Source organism: Anolis sagrei, chromosome 1, assembly GCF_037176765.1.
Source record: "Anolis sagrei isolate rAnoSag1 chromosome 1, rAnoSag1.mat, whole genome shotgun sequence".
Classification (NCBI taxonomy): Eukaryota; Metazoa; Chordata; class Lepidosauria; order Squamata; family Dactyloidae; genus Anolis; species Anolis sagrei.
Window position 1 is genome coordinate 123,750,379 of NC_090021.1, and position 19,380 is coordinate 123,769,758.

A 19,380-nucleotide genomic window follows, 5' to 3' on the forward strand; every position below is an offset into this window, starting at 1 on the left:
CTCACACAATAATTCACAAATCACTATTTAAGTAGCACTGCTCTGGTCAGAGTTCTGTAGTAGCTTTGTAGCCGCATTAAGTAGCTGTAGGCCACCTTAGTTAAGTGGGTATTTATTATCTCATGGCCTCACACCATAATCCTTATTTGTCAGACAGCAGCCACTGCAAGTGACAGAGCTTTGTTTCCTTGTTGATTGGGAAGCAGTTTGCCGATGTTTCCACCCCCTGCTTGAGTGATCACAGTTGCAACAGACAGTTGCTGCCAAATAAGTGGAGACTAGGGGACTTTTACATTACCTGACACATTCTCTAAAGCAAAGAGTACATAGGGAGCATGACAACCAATCAACTCACCATTACACACATGCAACTGTCTTAGTGAATTTTGGTCAGTACTCATAACAGTGGGTCATTTGACATTATGTATGAGCAACTGTGTATAGGTATCTAGATTACAATGTGAACCAAACAATAACTTCACATGCTAAACAAACATTCCCATTTCCCATTTCTTTTTAGCAATAATCTTTGACATCTGGCAGCATCAAAATGCTGAAAAAATCATTTAAAGGAAAATCAACAATCCAGTGTCATGTCTTTCACTCTAACCTCTTTCATCTCTTTTTTTTTTCATTTCCTCTAAATCTTTCATGCTAGTTGGTAGGGGTTGAAAAGGGGAAGGTGGTTAGTGGTAAACAGAAGACATCAGCATAACAATAAAGAATAGTGAAAAAAACAACTGTCTAATCCATAAGTATATCACATAGAATAAAACTTCCTTGGAATTTTTAATCGTTCTCTACAACAAATGGCCATGAGTACAGGCATCTATTATCCACCATTTCTGCATTTCATTATGGATGTAATTTTCTTTTCCCAACAGAAATGAAGTTATCACCTTTCTACTGATAAAGTTGTTACAGTAGCAACACAAACACATTTACCTCCAGGGAATCCTAAGCTATACCAGCAACACTTACATCTTTATGGCATTGCTTTATAGCATTGTTGTCTATTTTCTATATTATGGAAGCTTTGCAACATAAACATTAAAATTGCTTTGCTTTACCTGTTGCTGGATAGATATAATAATTATGACAAAACTTTAGAATAAGCAAAAGCGCATATCCCTGTCTAATTTTGGGATTAATTTTACTATTTATCTAAATAAAGGAATATTTAGGGAAATAAATGAGGCATAAAATAAACACTAACTAGGTTAGATGGCTGTCATGCACTTCACACAGAGAAACCCTAGAAGATAACAGTAGTTGCAGCCAGTAGAAAATATATTACCCAAATGTTGGCAAGGCCAACACATAGAAGTGATATAACACTTCAGGGAGCTGCACTAGCTGCCAAAAAACCCCAATCAAACTGGCCATAGCATTCAAAGTCCTCAACAATTTCAGACCTCAACACTTAAAGGAAGCAGATTTCTATATATGAGTGTGTCAGGTTTCAGGTCTGCCAAAGGTGTCAATCTCTATATTCTACCAGTCAGGTCAAAACAATGTAGGAGAGCCTTTTCTGCCATAGAGCCCCAACTGTGGAATAATTGGAAAATTGACTAGCTAAGCGATGTCATTCCAGCATGATGCAAAAGTGTGTTGTTGTTGTTGTTGTTTTTTGTTATGGTCTTTGAGGAATAATTGATTTAAATTATCTTAAAATGTTTTAATTGCTTTCAATTATTGTCTTATGAGCTGTCAATTTTTCACATTTTAATTTATTTATTTTAACTGTTTTACATTGCTGCTTCTTGTGGGTGGAAAGTTTCACCTGTTATAAAAACATTTAGGTCCAGACCTGAATCTGGCATGTTCATGTTGAACTGGGGGCAAAGTTCACATGATCAGAGAGAGCATTCACTCTCCTGGGGTAACATGCATCTCAATTCCTCTGTGTTGCCACCGTTGCTTCCTGCTGGCCATAGAACTCTGTGTAAACTCCTGGGTATTGCAGGTACCTCTTCTGATTGCAAGGAGGTAAGAAGGAGTGCTGATGCAACTATCATGAAGGAATGGACCAGGAAGAAAGAGGGGGCAGCAACATAGCCAAGATCAATCGCCTTTCATAGTCATCTAGTAAAAAAGTCTCTGCATGGGGTGACGAGCTGTGAAGGGTAATTGTGGTGGCTGTATTGGACCCCTAGAAGACCTTAGAGGGGTACATCTGTTCTCACAGAAAATTGCCTCCAAACACCTCTAAAGCATTTTCACAATGTTTTGGGTTTTAGGAAATCCTTCTACTAGACCTAAATTGGCAACGAACACCGGTAAAATGTGGAAAAGTGCATCCCATGTCCCCTAGCAAATATTTAGGGTGTGTGTGTGTGTATCTCTATCTATCTATCTATCTATCTATCTATCTATCTATCTATCTATCAGAAATGTGGTTGAAATTACTATCAGACTCCCTAAAATGTATATTGGGACATTATTTACATACACAAAACCTGGGAAGGGAGTTCTGGGGCCACAAAAAATGGTTCTTAGAGGTTAATGCTTTATTCTTATTTCCAACTGGTCCTATTCCTATTTAAGACTGGTCCAGAGTTCTATACTGAACCTTCTGATTTTCCCTCGCCTCTTTCCAGCCTTCCAAAGGTTTCATTTGACTAGCTTTATTCAAGCGTGCCTAGGTTTTTGCTTCTTATCCTATCTGAAGTCCAATGCTGATGTCTTATCTTCGATCTCTAGTCTCTCTGTGAATTATCACAAATCTTTCTCATCCAGGATGTAGAGTTGTGTGACATTGTGCTTTAACACACCAGATAACATTGTGAATTAAGAAAAAATGAAAGGGGGGAGATGTTTCTGTTGGCATAGTTTCTGTTGCAGTGTATTAAGGAGCAGCGAGTTCTACAGAGATAAAAAGTCAAGTGCTTGAATGGAATAATTTATACTATAATTAATATTGCTAATGAGAACACAGTTTTTATATTAATATTCAATATAAACATTTAATTAAGTGAAATAGGAGCAAAAATCTATTATGTAGGTTGAATGAGTGATCATGAGAAGTGAGAAAATCCTGTTAGAAGGTAACAATGCATGTGTGTGTGTGTGTGTGTGTATACACACACACACACACACATACACACATACACCATATGTATGTGCATAAACACACACACACACACACACACACCATATATACTTGAGTATAGGCCGACCCAAATACAGTATAAGCTGAGACACCCAATTTTACCACAAATGCATTGACTCGAGAATAAGTTGAGGATGGGGAATGCAGCAGCTATTTGTAAATTTCAAAATAAAAATAGATACCAATAAAATTACAGTAATTCAGGCATTCGTAAGTAAAATATTTTTTGTATATTTGCATAAAACTGTAATTTAAGATAAGACTGCCCAACTGATTAAACCATTATTCTAACCTTCTTCAATGTGCATGTGCTTACGTATCCTTCCAATAATAATACAGTAAAATAATAAATTTAATAAACAATAATAATAATAATAGAGTAAAATAATGGAAATGTAATTATAACAACAATAATAAAGTAAAATAATGTAATAATAGAGTAAAATAACATAATAATAATAATAATAATAATAATAATAATAATAATAATAATATAGAGTAAAATTATAAATAACCTTGACTCAAGTATAAGCCCAGAGGGACTTTTTCAGCATAAAAAAGGGCTGAAAAACTAGGTTACTCGAATATATACAATACACACACACATACTTTATTTATGTCCCAACCTATCTCACCTTGGAGGGATATATATATACACACACACAAATATATACACATACGTTTGAGTGTCATGCTTTTTGGTGCTCTTGACTTTTAGCCTTGGGTTTTGGAAAGAGACTAAATTACAGTGTAACAGGCAAGGCCAAGCAGCAGAAGCCAAAAAAAAATACTACCTAATAATGCATACATACTATTATTATCAATAAGCACGTTGATGTTAAATACCATGCTTTAAAAAAACCCTTCAATTTATTAATCTTTCCAAGATCCCTAAAATATAATTTTAAAGATAAACTGAGATGAAATGCTAAAAGAGTTCTGTGAAATGTTCACGCGAGACTCTGATATATATCATCACATCATAGACAAAATGAAATACTTCCTTTAGTCACTTTTTCAAGCATGACTACTATATTCACAGCCTTACTCTTCTATAAAATCAGAAACCCATTGTTCTGTGAAGTAATGTTCCGTAAAAAGGGTTCTGTGTACACAATTCTTATTTTCTTAATGGAAACTATTCCTATAGTGGAATTTTACAGTAAATCTACTTGGAAAATGCTGCCTACGAAAGAAAAAGGAGCAATCAAGCACTTGTGCTCCTGCCATGCAATGCACCCCATTTCTCAAGTTCATTATTATGTGCACCAAAATGCACATTGGACAGGTAGCCTAGATTTTCATAGTCCTGCTTTCCAAAAGTAAAGAATGTTTCTGAAAACTATGGAAAAAACAACATGTCTCCTGTAGGCACCAAGGGTATGTCTGGATTTTTGTGTGTGAAATGTTGCTAAATGTTCCAGTGGTTCTCAACCTTCCTACCACAACCCCTTAATACAGTTCCTCATGTTGTGGTAACCCCCAACCATAACATTATTTTTGTTGCTACTTCAGAACTGTAATTTTGCTACTGTTATGAATCGTAATGTAAATATCTGATATGCAGGATGTATTTTCATCCACTGGACCAAATTTGGCACAAATACCATTACGGCCAAATATGAATACTTGTGTGGTTGGGGAGACTAATTTTGTCATTTGCGAGTTGCAGTTGCTGGGATTTATAGTTCACCTACAATCAAAGGGCATTCTGAACTTCACCAATAATGGAATTGAACCAAACTTGGAACACACAACTTCCATGACCAATAGAAAATACTGGAAGGGTTTGGTGGGCATTGACCTTGAGTTTGGGAGTTGTAATTCACCTACATCCAGAGAGCACTGTGGACTCAAACAATCTGGACCAAACTCGGCATGAATATTCAATATGCCCAAATGTGAACACTGGTGGAGTTTGGGGAAAATAGACCTTGACATTTAGGAGTTGTAGTTGCTGAGATTTATAGTTTACCAACAATCAAAGAGCCTTTTGAACCCCACCAACAATAGAATTGGGCCAAACTTCCCACAGAGAACTCCCAAGATCAACAGAAAATACTGTGTTTTCCTGGTGATCTTTGGCGACTCCTCTGACACCCCTCACAACCCTCAGGTTGAGAAATGCTGCAATAGACAGAAAATGACAATGGATGTTACCACACATTTCCAACCATGGCTATGATGCACAACAGTGGAAATGTTACCATCATGGTGGTAGGTGGCTTAAGAAAGCCATTGGCATTGGGTGATTGCAACACCTTAACTGTGCAATGCTGCATGTTTTGATGAGTGGTGTAACTCCCACTATGCCATCTCACATCTTTCTTTTCATATTTTTACAGGCAAAAAAATTATAGGTGAAAAAATAGGGAAAAATACAGCAAGAGAAGTATTGCAAATATTGCCACAGAGGTGCTTGGTAAATCTTGAGATCATGGCACAATCAGGGCTAATGGCAGGATTTCCCATCAATAGCCCCTGATGGATACAGCACATGGAGGAAGTGGAATGACAATCGTTATCGCTAAAGTGCCAATTCTCCATGTGATAAAGTTTCAAGTCCACATTCAACCTCTCAAACTGTGTCTTAACTGCTACTTCCCATCTATGACATTTAAATGTTAATAATAATGTAAGTCATTGAGGAAATAAATGAGGACAAGAATTGCATAATGAAAGTATATGTTGATGGCGGTAGTCACAACAGATGTAGCTGCCAGGCATAATGTTGTTAGCACAAATTCTGAATTTTAACAAATCTTGTGTTCTAAGTTCAGTGGAACCTTAATTTAAGAGAATCCCAACTTAAGAGTGTTTTGAGTTAAGAGCTGTCACTCAGCCCGGGTTTCACTTTCACATAGGAGCAGCATTTTGCGTTAAGAGATAGAGCCAGGAGGAGTGCTAGAGCAAGAATGCAGGGCTTTAAGGGAGTAGCCTTCGTGCCTTGTGCCTCCGTGCCTTGTGCTCTTGTTTGTTTTGGGAGATTGCTGTCCACTTTGCAAAACTTTGAGTTAGTTGATTTTGTGTGGTTTTTATTTTTAATATGTTTGGCTTCATGAAAAGAGAGAGGGAGAGAGAGCAAGAGAGGAAGGGAGGCTGGAATGAGTACAGAATGAAGAAAATGAAGCTTCTGCTTTTGCATTTCATCGTTCCTTGCCACAACTTTGTGCTTCTCCCATTGTGCCATAACTGTATGTTACTATAATTTGAAAGTTGAATTTTCTTTTTTATTGTTCCATTCAAATGTGCAGCTTTTGCCTTGCTGTTACATTGGCCAACACACATTTTGTTGCCTCCAATGTGCTTCCTTGCCTCAACTTTGTGCTTCTATCATTTTAAAATTTATCTTTTTTATTGTTTCATGTAAATGTGCATTTATACATTACTTGTTATTTAAAAAAAATACATGTTCTTATATAAAAGCAGGTAACTCAAAAACTGGTGAGTCGTGGCGGTGGAATGGATTAATAACATTTCCATGGGAAAATTCACATTGAGATAAGAAAGCTTTGAGTTAACTCAAGATATCACCCTACCTGGATGGGAGGCTATCCAAGACTCCCAGGCATGCTGGGCTTCATGAGAATCTACCTTATACCAAGCCAGAACACTGGGCCATCCAACTCAGAACTGTTTACACTCAAAAGCAGAGCTGTCCTGGAACTGTTGAAGTTTCAATCCAATATGGAAATGCTACAGATTGAACCCTGCAAAATTATAGTTTGTTCTAGTACTAAATTTTGGGCCCTCCCTGTTATTTTGTCAGCGTAAAGGCAAGATACCTGAATAACAAACAGGCAAGAACAAGAACTTATTATTCAGTACATCACAGGGATATTGTAGCTCCAAGATTTATCTTCAGACTAACATATTGGTAATATGTACACGATATAACTGATGAAGGCTTAATCACTACAAGGATGATATTCTTCCTGCTGTGCTCAGTAAGACTTTTATTTACTGTCTATTCTTCCTGGCTGTTATGATGATAAAAATTCAGAGTAAAGTAAATCAATATTTATTTGCCATGAAGTCAATACATGTTCAATTGTGTTTTCCCCATATGTAAAAAAATACATAAACCCTTAGATTTCTATTTTTAAATGACTCAATACTTTCAGTTTCACTTTCCTCTAAGATTATTTCAACATTTTATAAAACATTTTTTCTAATTATTTTGATTATCTATGTAAATGGTATCAGGGGCGGCTCAACCCATTATGCAAAGTAAGCATTTGCAGTATAGTTGATTTTGCCCAGGGGCGTTCTTGGGGGAAAATAGACCTTGACATATGTGAGTTGTAGTTACTGGGATGTATAGTTCACCTACAATCAAAGAGCATTCTGAACTCCACCAATGATGGAATTGAACCAAATATGGCACACAGAACTCCCACGACAAACAGAAAATATATATATCAGTGATTGGTTGGGGGGGGGGGAGGGGCGCCAAAATACTGTTTGCTTACTGTTGAAAATTACCTAGGGCCGCCTCTGAATGGTATGTAAGTATCAATAACTGAAAAGCAAGCCTCTTCTTTTGCTTCTAGTTGCAAGTGATAGTTTTCTTCCCAAATACATTTTGACAGCCATTCTCTTCCTGGCTAGATTTGTGAATAGCACTTTGAAGGATATTTTAGCTCCTGCAGTGACAAAGGCCTATTTTCCAGAAACAAGTATAATTTACTAATCTGATTTATGAAGCAATTTCCACAATTTAATAAAATAGCACTGCATAATATTATTACATAGGGATGTGTATTATCATTGAGAATGCTAAAATCTTTAACACTTGGGAAAATCTGTATTATTACATTTTATGATAGAACAAAGTAGATCAGGGTAATTATCCCTCTTGTTTCATTAAAGCATTATGCAACTGTGAAAGCATAATGCTGCTGTTATTTTTCCCACTATCAAAAGCTATTATATTGCAAAACAGAATTATGATATTAGCTTCCCATTGAGCTAATAGTGAATGATGTGTGCTTTTGCATTTATACAAACCAGGATCTCAACAGATGGCCCGGGATATGGGTTATAATTATTAAGAGGGAAAGCTCTTTTAAATAGAATTCTGAAGAGTGCCTTCACAAAAAATAGTTTTTAAGGCTCTTTGGGAAGACTATAATTGTTAGAGGTAGGATCCAACAGTTCATGCATTTAAGCCTGTGGTCTCCCTCAGTGACCAGTGAAGTTGTTATAGGGTCATTTACTCTCTTTTAGCTATTTATATTATTTATGCCTTTTATAAAACTGGGGTCTGCACCTTTTGAAAATTTGAGCAATGTACTTTATATAAAGGTATAATGTAGTCCTTTTTTTTTTAGACCCAGGAGGTGCACAAACTTATATAGACTGAGAATACTTAATCCAAGGCAGCTTCATTGATCTTCTACATAACAGAATGTTTGATTTGTACAGCTGGCCAGGTTGCAAACACTTGGTGGAACCCAAATGTGTACACATCGGTTCCTCCTTATATGATAGGGTTCCTTAACCTTTCTGATGATAAGGTGACAAAAATGTGGCATCTGGAAGTTTTAGTATAAGTGGATTTATCTGCTTTAGGTTTACTTTAAAGGAGCTATTCATGTATTGGGGACATAGGGTTCACCACCTTAGGACATTAGCTTCCCCAGGTTGAAGTTTTTCAATGCTTCTCAAAGGAGTCCTGAGAGAGTGCAAGGGACAGTCCTTCTTTTACAAGATCAATGGTTCTCAACTTGTGGATCCCCAGATGTTTGGACCTTCAACTTCCAGAAATCCTATAACAGCTGGTAAACTGAGATTTCTGGGAGTTGTAGGTCAAAACACCTGGGAACTCACAGGTTGAGAACCACTGTTTTAGATTTTCCCCAGTCAGACTAAGCTATCACTTTTCACCTGAAAAAGAGATGGATCCTTTTTAAATACTGTACTTTAATTATTATTATTATTCTTAAAAAATAGTAATTTTGGACACTGTTGAGTGTCCAAAAGCCTTTTTGAATATCTAATTGGAAAACTGACAGTGATGGCAAATAGAGGCAACTGACCCTGCAGTCACACTGTGCTTTCATTCTCCAAGTAATGACCCACAACTTATCCACGGCCATGTTTTTTTTTTTACAGCAAACCTGCCGTTGAGTAACACATGACGTCTATTTATATACACATATACATGGTAATAGCTGTTCCAGTGATGAAAGCCATTCCATCAGCAGGATGAGCTCAATGGATTCCAAACACTAGTGCAAATTTATTTGGAGTTCACTTGCTACTCTGCCCCTGTGTTCTTTACCACACACAGGGGATTATGCAAATATCTATTTAATAGACACCAATAAAATAAGCGCTTTATCCAAGCTAGTATTAAAAATGGCTTATTCTTGTTACTTTTATGTCTTTGTGAAGCTGAAATGAATGTCATATATGCTAATCAGTACAACATTAGGAAAAGACACTATTGAATGAGTGAATGAAGGAATAGAATATTTTAGTAAAATAACCTCCTTTATGTAAATAGATTAGTATTTCATATTTGAAATGTTTCTCAAAAATGTGTACTCTGTTCTTTAATGACTTAAATGGCTGCACTTTGTTCAGCTATGAATGTGTCTGCAGGATCAAGCATATTTCTTTACAGCATATTAATAGTGGAAGTGAATAATATTTGTGTTATTCACTTAACAATGTTCTAATCAAACCCTCACATACCTTACATTTCACACTTATGTTAAAGAGTTTGAAACAAAATGTCATGTTTGTAAATGTATTCAGCACAGAATCTCAATAATACTATCCTGCTGCTTATCTCACACTGCAATTATCCCATCAATAAATCTTGAAGTAGATCCCTCTTACCTTTACAACAAAACTTTTAACCAAAAAAAAAAAATTAAATAAACATAGATTGTTGCATGTTATATTGTGATGAGTATATCACAATATTGTTAGCAGTCAGACTCTCCAGTCTGGGCACAGCAAGCGTGTGGTTTCAAAATAAACGCAGGCAGCATTCTTCTAAGTTAGCTTTACTTAAAGCGTCTATACACACAGAGACTACATCATGGAACTAAAAGATGGCGACTAACAAAGGCATAGCAAGAAGACACAGCATACAAGAGATCCGCCCTTCTGTCTTATCTATGTTCTTGGCTGGTACACTCCTTAATTTCTCTCAGGGCAAAGGAATTTCGTGTTATCACAGTTTCACTGTCTGGCCTGTAACTTTGTAACAATAACATATGTGAACTGAACAGGAAATGAGCATAACTGAATCCATCTGTAAGAAGCAAACTAATACATTGTAGTACTAATGCAAACACATTGAAAAACATACATACATATGAAATAACTATAACTACTCTGACAAATATTTCAAGTGTATAATTTTTCAGGCTTGTCAGCCCTTCTCAGAGGAAATGATTCACCATTGCTTCCCTCACACCCTCTTTCCAGCGTAAAAATAAATATGAAAAGAGGGCAATGGCAATGTGATCCATTCCTTATTAACATCTACTATAGAGATCATGTGAGCCATTCCATACACACATCTACTAGGCATGTATCATCCAAAAAACAAAAAAAACCTGTGTTTCAAAAGTAGGGGGCACTGGCACTTCATTTCTAAAGTCTTTCAAAACTTTACAAAACTTCCTAATCTTTGTTAGTACCTTGTTAAAGGTGGTCGCACATGCACATTAAGGAAAACACTACTGTCCGTGGACAAACTAATTTTTGATCTATCCTGATGAAATTTGCTACAGTGGTAGAACTCATTGACATCTGTTAGTTCACCAAATTTCAGAATGTTTGACTTATCTACAGATTTTTTGTGAGTTTTTAAATTTTTTATAAAAACATTTTTTTAAATAATAAAGAAAATCTGTTCCTGGTTTAAAAGTATTGTGTGGTCTTTACTTTGAAAATAGTTGTTCTACTCCAGAGACATTGTTTTTGTAGCAGAAACTGTGTTAAATTGGTGGGAACTCAACAACGCAAAATGATGATGTCCCTTGAATAAAGGAAGTTTTTGAAGTGAAATAAACTTTTACCATGTTTTTATGACAGAACCAATTAGGATTTTGATTCAAATTCTTAATATTAGAAGGGCAGCAAGCAGGCATGTCGGAACTTGCTTCAAAAGTGCTAAACATCCAAATTAGATCCAAATCGAGGCCATTTCCACATCAAACACACAAGCCTGACATCTACCATAGAGATTGTACTAGCAGCAGCCAAACTTTGGTGGCAGAAGCATGTTAGACAAATGGCGTGTGGTGTGGCACTCAATAGCTTTCATAATATCGTGGTGACTTGTCCTCATCTGCTACTTAGTTTTCACTCCCCTTTCCCACATTTTTATAAATGTACCAAGTTATGCATGTTTGGGAAAGACAACAGAAGAGAAGACAACTTTATATTGCTGATGTAAAATTATTAGAAGTATAGAAAACTTTTCTTTTTATGCTTCTTGACTGTACAGGAAGAATAATGAAATTAAAGTTCCCAGAAAGAAACTTGATGGCTATTTTAAGCCATTTCTCACCTCACAAATAAAATACTGGGATGTCTGAGCCTGATTTGATGTTTCTGGGGATTGCTTATTTTTCTTTGCCTTGATAAATTGATTTAAGAGGGTGGGCCACTTCAACAGCTAATTTCTTCCCCAGAGCCCTCTGAATGTTCTGAGGCACTGCCAAAAACAGAGTTGAACCAAAAGCATTGTGTTGTGTTGTGACAACTGGCGGTAGGAGGTGGCAGTACTCTGCTTCACTGTGAGATGTGGAAAATCCAGAATCCCATGCCTCACATCACCAGGAGGGTGATCACATGGTAAGCATGAGCATGCGTGGAGCACACATTTTCCCCACATATATTATGGCAACTCGGAAAGTGTCCTGTGTTACTGTGGCAGCAGCAGCACGCTGATTCCACCCTCCTTCACCCATGGAGTTGGCACGATGTCATCTAATGGGAGCTGGCCATCAGACGATTTAGCCCTGGTTAATGATGGAGATGGCCAGCTCTATCATTGACCAGAACTAGATGGGCGTATGTTTCTGATTATAGCCCCATATGATGAGGTTGTTGGTTTTTTTACACATACTCCTCCCTCCCCCCCCCCCCAAAAAAAAACCCAAGGAAGGTGTCTTACAAAATGCAAGTAAATACTTTCCCAATATATTGGACACTTCTGCCTTGTGACCTTCTAGCTCCAGTGACTCTTGATTAACACTTGTTACATAGAGCCATATCAATCTGATTTCAAACCTGGTAAGCTACAACTTTGGTCTCCTTGGCAGGTGACCTACACAGGAACTGGACAGAGGGATGCACCCTTGTTGATTCTGCTGGAACATTCAGAGGCTTTCGGCATTATCAAGCATGATATCCTGGGTTATCTCTCTGGAATGTGACTTGAGAGCAATGATTCTTCTTGGAGGGATTTATTCAGAATGTTTTGCCGAGTGATACCTGAGTAATACCCTAGTCATTAGTCTATGGAGTTATGCAGGGCTTGATACTGTCCACTATACTTTTTAATGTATACATGAAACTGCTGGGAGAGCTTATCCAGAGCTTAGGTATCTACTAGGGCTGTCCAACCATGGAAAAATTTGTTTCTAAACTCGATTCGTTTTTAGGGGTTTTTTGCGTTTCGTTATTTAAAAGAATTCCGAAATTTTTCTTTTAAAAAGTTCGATATTTACGAAATTTTGGAAATTACGAAACAATTTCGAAACAATAATGAATCAATTCGTTAATGGTGGACACGATTGCGCAATATGCTAAAAAAACCCTCCAAATGGGACAGGGGGAACTTCTGAAGCTTCCCTCTCCCTCTGTTGTTGACTGTTGGTGTGATGATTTTTTTATCACTGATAAAACAAACAACGACTATAAAACTTGCACCAGACATACGGAAATAATAACGAAATAATAATGAAACAATTTCGAAACAATTACGAAACGAATTGGAAAAATTCGTTTCGTTTTTTAGTTGCCCCTGAATGGTTCAATATCGCTTCGTTATCAAAAAAATAATGAATTAATAACGAATTACGAAATTAACGAACGGAACCGCCCAGCCCTAGTATCTACCAGTCACTTCTAATATTGAATTACTCCGCTTCATCTCCATAGGTAAACTGCATGATGATTTTTTATTTTTTTTATTTATTTTTCCTTTTTAATGTCACTTTGATGATGCTGCTGTAGTTTATTGTATATGTTTTGATTTTATTGCTGTATTATGTTGTCCGGGCTTGGCCCCATGTAAGCCGCTCCGAATCCCCATCAGGGAAATGGTTGTGGGGTAGAAATAAAGTGTATTATTATTATTATTATTATTATTATTATTATTATTGATGAAGTATGTGTTTTTCCTTCAATACTGTATAGTGTAGTTGAGGAATCTGTGGCCTCCCAAATACTATTTGGGTGCATGTACCATCACACATCACTAGTGGATATAATGAGAGGACTACAGACAGTTAGTATCACGAGAGCCAAATGAACTCTCATTCTATGATAAACTCATCAGAGATTATACAAACTGAATAAAGCAGGACAATGTATATGCTTTCAGGCAAAATTATATTGTAACACTCTAAGTTCTTTCTATCCTAACACATTGCATTAGTAGTAATTTCCCCCAAATGGTTAACTGAACTAAATAACAGCTTTTCCATCACTTCCCTCATGCATCCAACACTGACTCAGTAGGGCTACCCTGTCCTAAAATTAGCTATTTTGGCATCAACTGCTGAGTAACACAGCGTGTGCCATCAATTCATCTAAATGTGTTACAGCAGATCAATACTGAATCTGTAAAGCCATTTGTTCTTTGACTCTACATGGCAAAAACATCGCCTTAAAAATAACTCAATTTTCTCCATCTCTAGGACTAAACGGAATATCAACACTATAAAAGTAAACACACAGCACAAAAGAACAGAGCATTTGAAAGATGTTTCTCTTTGTACGTTATGGCAAATAAATGAACATTTTATTTTCAAAAGACCCTTCCTCCTATTGAGATGGAAGAAATGACATCAGACATGCCTATGGGGTAAATGGCTATTTTACAGCCAAATGGTGGTGGTGCCTTTTGCAGGAGAAGAGGTGGGGGTGATGCTACACCACCAAAACTCAGGAGTCCAAAAACTGATCAGGCTTCATGGAAGAAGCAAATACGACCCATAACATGTGAAGGGTCTAATGCAATCATTACACATACACTGATTTGCTCATCCTGAGTTATGTATTTTAAATTTAAGCATGTAAATACAACAAGTAAATACAATATGCTATGTTAGCATTAAAGAAGTCATACTCCTAGTCTAAACTCTCTTTACACATGTATAACATGTATAACAGGTAATGTTCTCTTCTCACATATCAGAATATATTTGGAGCTCCAATCCAGACAGAATTGAAGAATCTTATCACTCCGATGGTCTGTGCTGTCAGCTTTTATAGCACCAGTCTGCTCCTTCCTTGAGTCATACTTTTTCCTTTAAGACTTTCCTTATTCTCCCTATTCCTCTCTGCACTCTCTCAGACAAATAATATTGCTGCCCAAGTGCATTTAGCCTTATAAAATACAAGTGACTGTCAAAACAAAAGGAAGAATAAGCACATTACTAGAAAATATCCAAGGGAAAGACTTTATGAAATTGGAAATCAGGATTAGGAATTAATACAAGGTTTATCTTCATTAGTTGATTGTTGTCATTAATTATTCATTTGGATGAAGTGATGCATATTGGTATCACCCCCATTTAACAAAATATAATAAAATGCTTTTGAAATCCACAGCAGATTGTGTTATAAATATTGTTAATAGTGTGCCACTTATTCACTTCCTGTAATTAAAGCCAGCATCCTACAAACCGTACTACAAATATCTTAGGCATAAGCTGCTGCCTTTGGAAACTGCAGGACTGAAAGCACACAACCAATTGTTCACATAGAACAACTGCAAGTGTATGTACTCAGAATTCAGTGGGGATTTATCTAAAGTATTACAGGGCTGCAGTTTTACATTTTACTAATATGCAATTCAAGGTGAATAGTTGTGAAGAATAGTCATATTATTTATGCAACTGAGGCAGACATGGCCATAAGCATCACTCTGAGTCAGGATAATAAATTAATTGAATAATTACCAAGTTGTTTTCCTTTAGCTCCTTGAGGCATCTGTCTCCTTCTGACTAATGCTAGACCTGGCCTCATCTGTCCGCCTTCACTACATACTTGGTTACACATTTGCACATCTGTGTCATTTGGATGTAATACTCAAAGATAACCCATAATCTTTTGAGAGTAAGTATATGTTATTGACTTACAGACAGAATTCTTATGGTTGCTGTCTTTATTTGGAAGCATCTTGACTCCTCTTGATTTCAGCTCAATTGCCTTTTTCACTGTAAAAGACAAAAAGACAGTTTTCAGTGAGAAAATATTAGACGGGTACACTGCTCGGGTGCATGCACAAATTTGAAGAAACATTGAATGGCCAGAAGTTACTTTTCTGCAGGTGAATATTTCATTATATCACAAATAAAAAAATGGAAGCAATGTTTCCTGTGCCAAAGGTTCAGGAATCTTTGGCAATCCTCTGTACAAAACATCTGAAATGGTATCAACCATCAAGTTATTTTATTGCAATGCAAGAGATAAAACATGACATTTTCATAGTTTCCTGGTTATAAACAGACAGGTGTCATGGTGATGATCTCAGTCAATTCTGAACCTCTAAAATCCGTCCTTAATGAATCTCAGCACAAAATATCATAGCAGATATCAAACATGTTTGATATCAAACAGCAAGATTTTTGTCAAGCATCTTTGGTGATGGGATGTCATGAAATTTTACAGATATGGTGAACATCATATAACTGAACCTCTAAAAGTTTTCCTGTGAGAGTATTCAGTTCAATGACAGAAGCTCACTTATATGGCCATTTTAGATGAAGGAAAGTGGAAGCAAAAAAAAAAAAAAAAGCAGGCAAGAGGGTTCTTTCAGTTTTCCATTTTCTAGTTGTCTTATCTGAAATTATCCCAAGGTTTTGTCGAAGGCTTTCATGGCTGGAATCACTGGGTTCGGGCTATATGGCCATGTTCTAGAGGCATTCTCTCCTGACATTTTGCCTGCATCTATGGCAAGCATCCTCAGAGGTTGTGAGGTCCTCTCAAGCCATCATTAATATCATCCTGAATGAAGCTACAACAGACCTAGCATCAAACTCTGCCACTTTGTACTTACTGAACTACTTGACTGCCATGGACACCTGTATGCAAAGATTTTCTTGGTTGACTTGGAACAATGTGTACTTGGCACTTATGCCCAAAAAACCTCTCCTTTACCTAGATCTTTGTTATTTTGCCACATGGAAAGCAATCTACAAACATTTCAACAACCTCTACCTTGCCAATCACATACCACATTATAAATTCACTTTCTTGATACCATTTTGCAGCTACACAATCGACTTTTAAGTACCACATTCTGTTGACAACTGACTTATATTCTCTTAAACTTTCATCAGTAACATCTGTTTCTGTTTGGAAGAACATTTTGCTTAATCTTTGATAAATATTTAAATAGGAAAATAAAACATTTACCAAAATTTGACATCAGTTTTTTTTAAAAGTGAACATTGCAGGCCTTTTTATAGGTTAATTTCTGATTCCTCGGCCAAGTACCACATTTCAGCAAAGCTGCATTTAAATAAATGGCACATGTTCCATTAGAGAGCCATGAAAATCAGACAACTCTAGGTTTTTAAAACCATGCTGACAGTTTCTATCAATATGTTTGAAGTGCCTCAACTGATATTAATGTCCTCATTACTGAATTTCATAGGAAACATAAAAGCATTATTGTTGTTTTATATTATTCTGTCTGTGAGAAACGGAGGGCGAGAAATTACAAGCCTTCAACACATTTCCCTTTATCACAATTGCTCAATTTATCTATTGCAATCTAAGAGGTTTTCTTCTTGTTTTTCATGGTAACTGCTCATTAGTATTTCCTAAGCAGATTGATTATCAATGCTGGGCTTCATATATTGCCTGAAAGGTGATAATTTACTTCTGTATTGTGCTGGAAGCATTGCAATACACACAGCATTGCTTCCATTTTTCTCTTGTCATGAATATAAGAGTAATAATCACAATTTGTGTACATCAACATGCATGCAGACATAGACACAAATGCACCAGTCCTCTAAGGAAAACCTTCTGAGAGAATCGGAAAATTGATACCAGATGGAACCTGTGCCAAAATGATAACAACAGCAACAGACATTAATTATGTCATAGAATGAATTTTATTATTGTTCTGCCACTAGATAAATGTGGAACCTGAAGGCTGCCTCAGAGGATATGTTATTGCATTAAACATAACTATCAAACAAATTTGAAGTCAAACTTTCAAACACTTTCTATTTACATTCGTAAAGTTATTCACAAGTAGAAGTCATTTTATGAGTCACTCCTTAGAACGACATAACTCCATTTATGTATTGTAAGGCTCAAGTCTTCAATACAGAATTCTTTTTTTCTTTTGTTCACTGACCAACATATCAATCCATATCACATTATAGCAGGGAAGGATTTTATCATGCTACTTCCTGGTTAATCCCTTTCTCACTAACCCATCTCCATTCATCCCCTACCTAAATTGCCACATATGTTACACTGTAGAAGCTAGTGAGGGAAAGAACATTCATATTTGTACATTCCCAGATGGAAAAACATCTATCCTGACAGTCAGAAAACCCTGTCAATAAAATAATAATGTTAATTCTGCACAATGTTGAGGGATTGCTGTGTGGCAAGAAAGAGGAGGAAAGTATTCAAAAATCTGTGTTCTGCACAAAAATTGGGGTTCTTGTGATGAAAGTACTGGTTCTCATAGAAAAAAAACTGGTTTTAATGTCAAAATAATTTCTTTGCAATACTTTGGAACATTTGGCATGGGGGTAATACATGTGTTCCTAGGCATAAATGGAAAAGACAGAGATAGGTTCTTACACCACAGAAAATAAGAAAGAAAGAAAGAAAGAAAGAAAGAAAGAAGAAAAAAAGTTATACAAACTTTCAGTGGACTTTTTATTCAAAACAAACAATATGTACACATGAGCAACTGGATTAACTAAACCATGGGTCCTCAAACTAAGGCCCGCAGACCGGAAGCAGCCCTCCAAGGTCAAACATATGGTCATCCTAAGTTTAAAATGACTTGAAGACCCACAAAAGCAATAATTCTTATTAACTTGATTATTTCATCAGCCACTGTCCAGTATGGAGATTTCTTAAGTGGGTGGTCCTCGTTAGTTGATTTCATTCTGGTTTAAATTGTATTATACATCATTGTACCATCTATACTGTTGTATTTATTGTATAATATACAATTATTGTATATTACTTTTTAGGTTTAAGTGCTATGTTATAATATTCACTCTTGCAATGGAGAATTGACAATCAGTTTCTTTCCCATCGCCAGGTCTTTTCTTGAGCTATGCTATTATTATAAGACCTTCACATGGGAGACTGCCTTCAGGGTCAGGGTACAGTTATGGGAAGATCAGGAAGGTAGCAACTTTCTACAACCCTCTTTCAACTTTATTCTATGAAAACCTTACACATTTAATGCCTCAAAATAAAGAAGTATCAATATATTGTGACTGAAAACTCAAGTGTCTTTAAAGATTAAAAAGCCAAATGTCTCTATAGGATGAAATTACATTAGTGTTATAAAATGGAGGCTTCCATGGTCTCCCTATTGTCCAGTTTGCAACCTGCAGAATTCTGGGATATGTAGTTTAAGTCAGGACCTTTGCTATTCTCAAGTAGAGAGGTTCTTGGTTTCCTTTTCCCAGAATTCTGCAGAAGCAAATGGGGTGATAGGGAAATGAAACCTTCCATTCTAAAACGCTAATGTGATCTCAGAACTCATAGATTTACTATATGGTTTGAGGTATTTATCTAATTTAAAGATAAATCAAGAAAAGCCTGACAGAAGAAATAATAAAGATGTGATGTAGAAAATGTAAGAGAAAAATGACTTTTATAGAAATCGAACACTAATGCATAGAGAGAGAGAAACACCTAATGAGGTATATTCAATAGCCCCAGTAGTTTTTTAATCAAACATATTTGATACAATGATCTGATGGTAGATAGCACTTGTAGATGATTGGACACTTAGTGACCTTGTACAAATGGCCAATTGCACTCTTATGTGATTAGATAATTACTGGCAATAT

The 19,380-nt window shown here is 36.3% G+C and overlaps 1 protein-coding gene across 2 annotated transcripts in view; it reads right to left on the reverse strand.

The window, feature by feature from the left end:
* Positions 1-19,380, reverse strand: part of CSMD1 (CUB and Sushi multiple domains 1) — a 1,217,927-nt gene that overhangs the window by 384,995 nt on the left and 813,552 nt on the right. For both annotated transcript variants that reach the window (XM_067468320.1, XM_060788521.2), the window contains exon 7: positions 15,454-15,531. In XM_067468320.1, the coding sequence (XP_067324421.1) occupies positions 15,454-15,531 (78 nt within the window). The remainder of the gene's footprint in view (positions 1-15,453; positions 15,532-19,380) is intronic.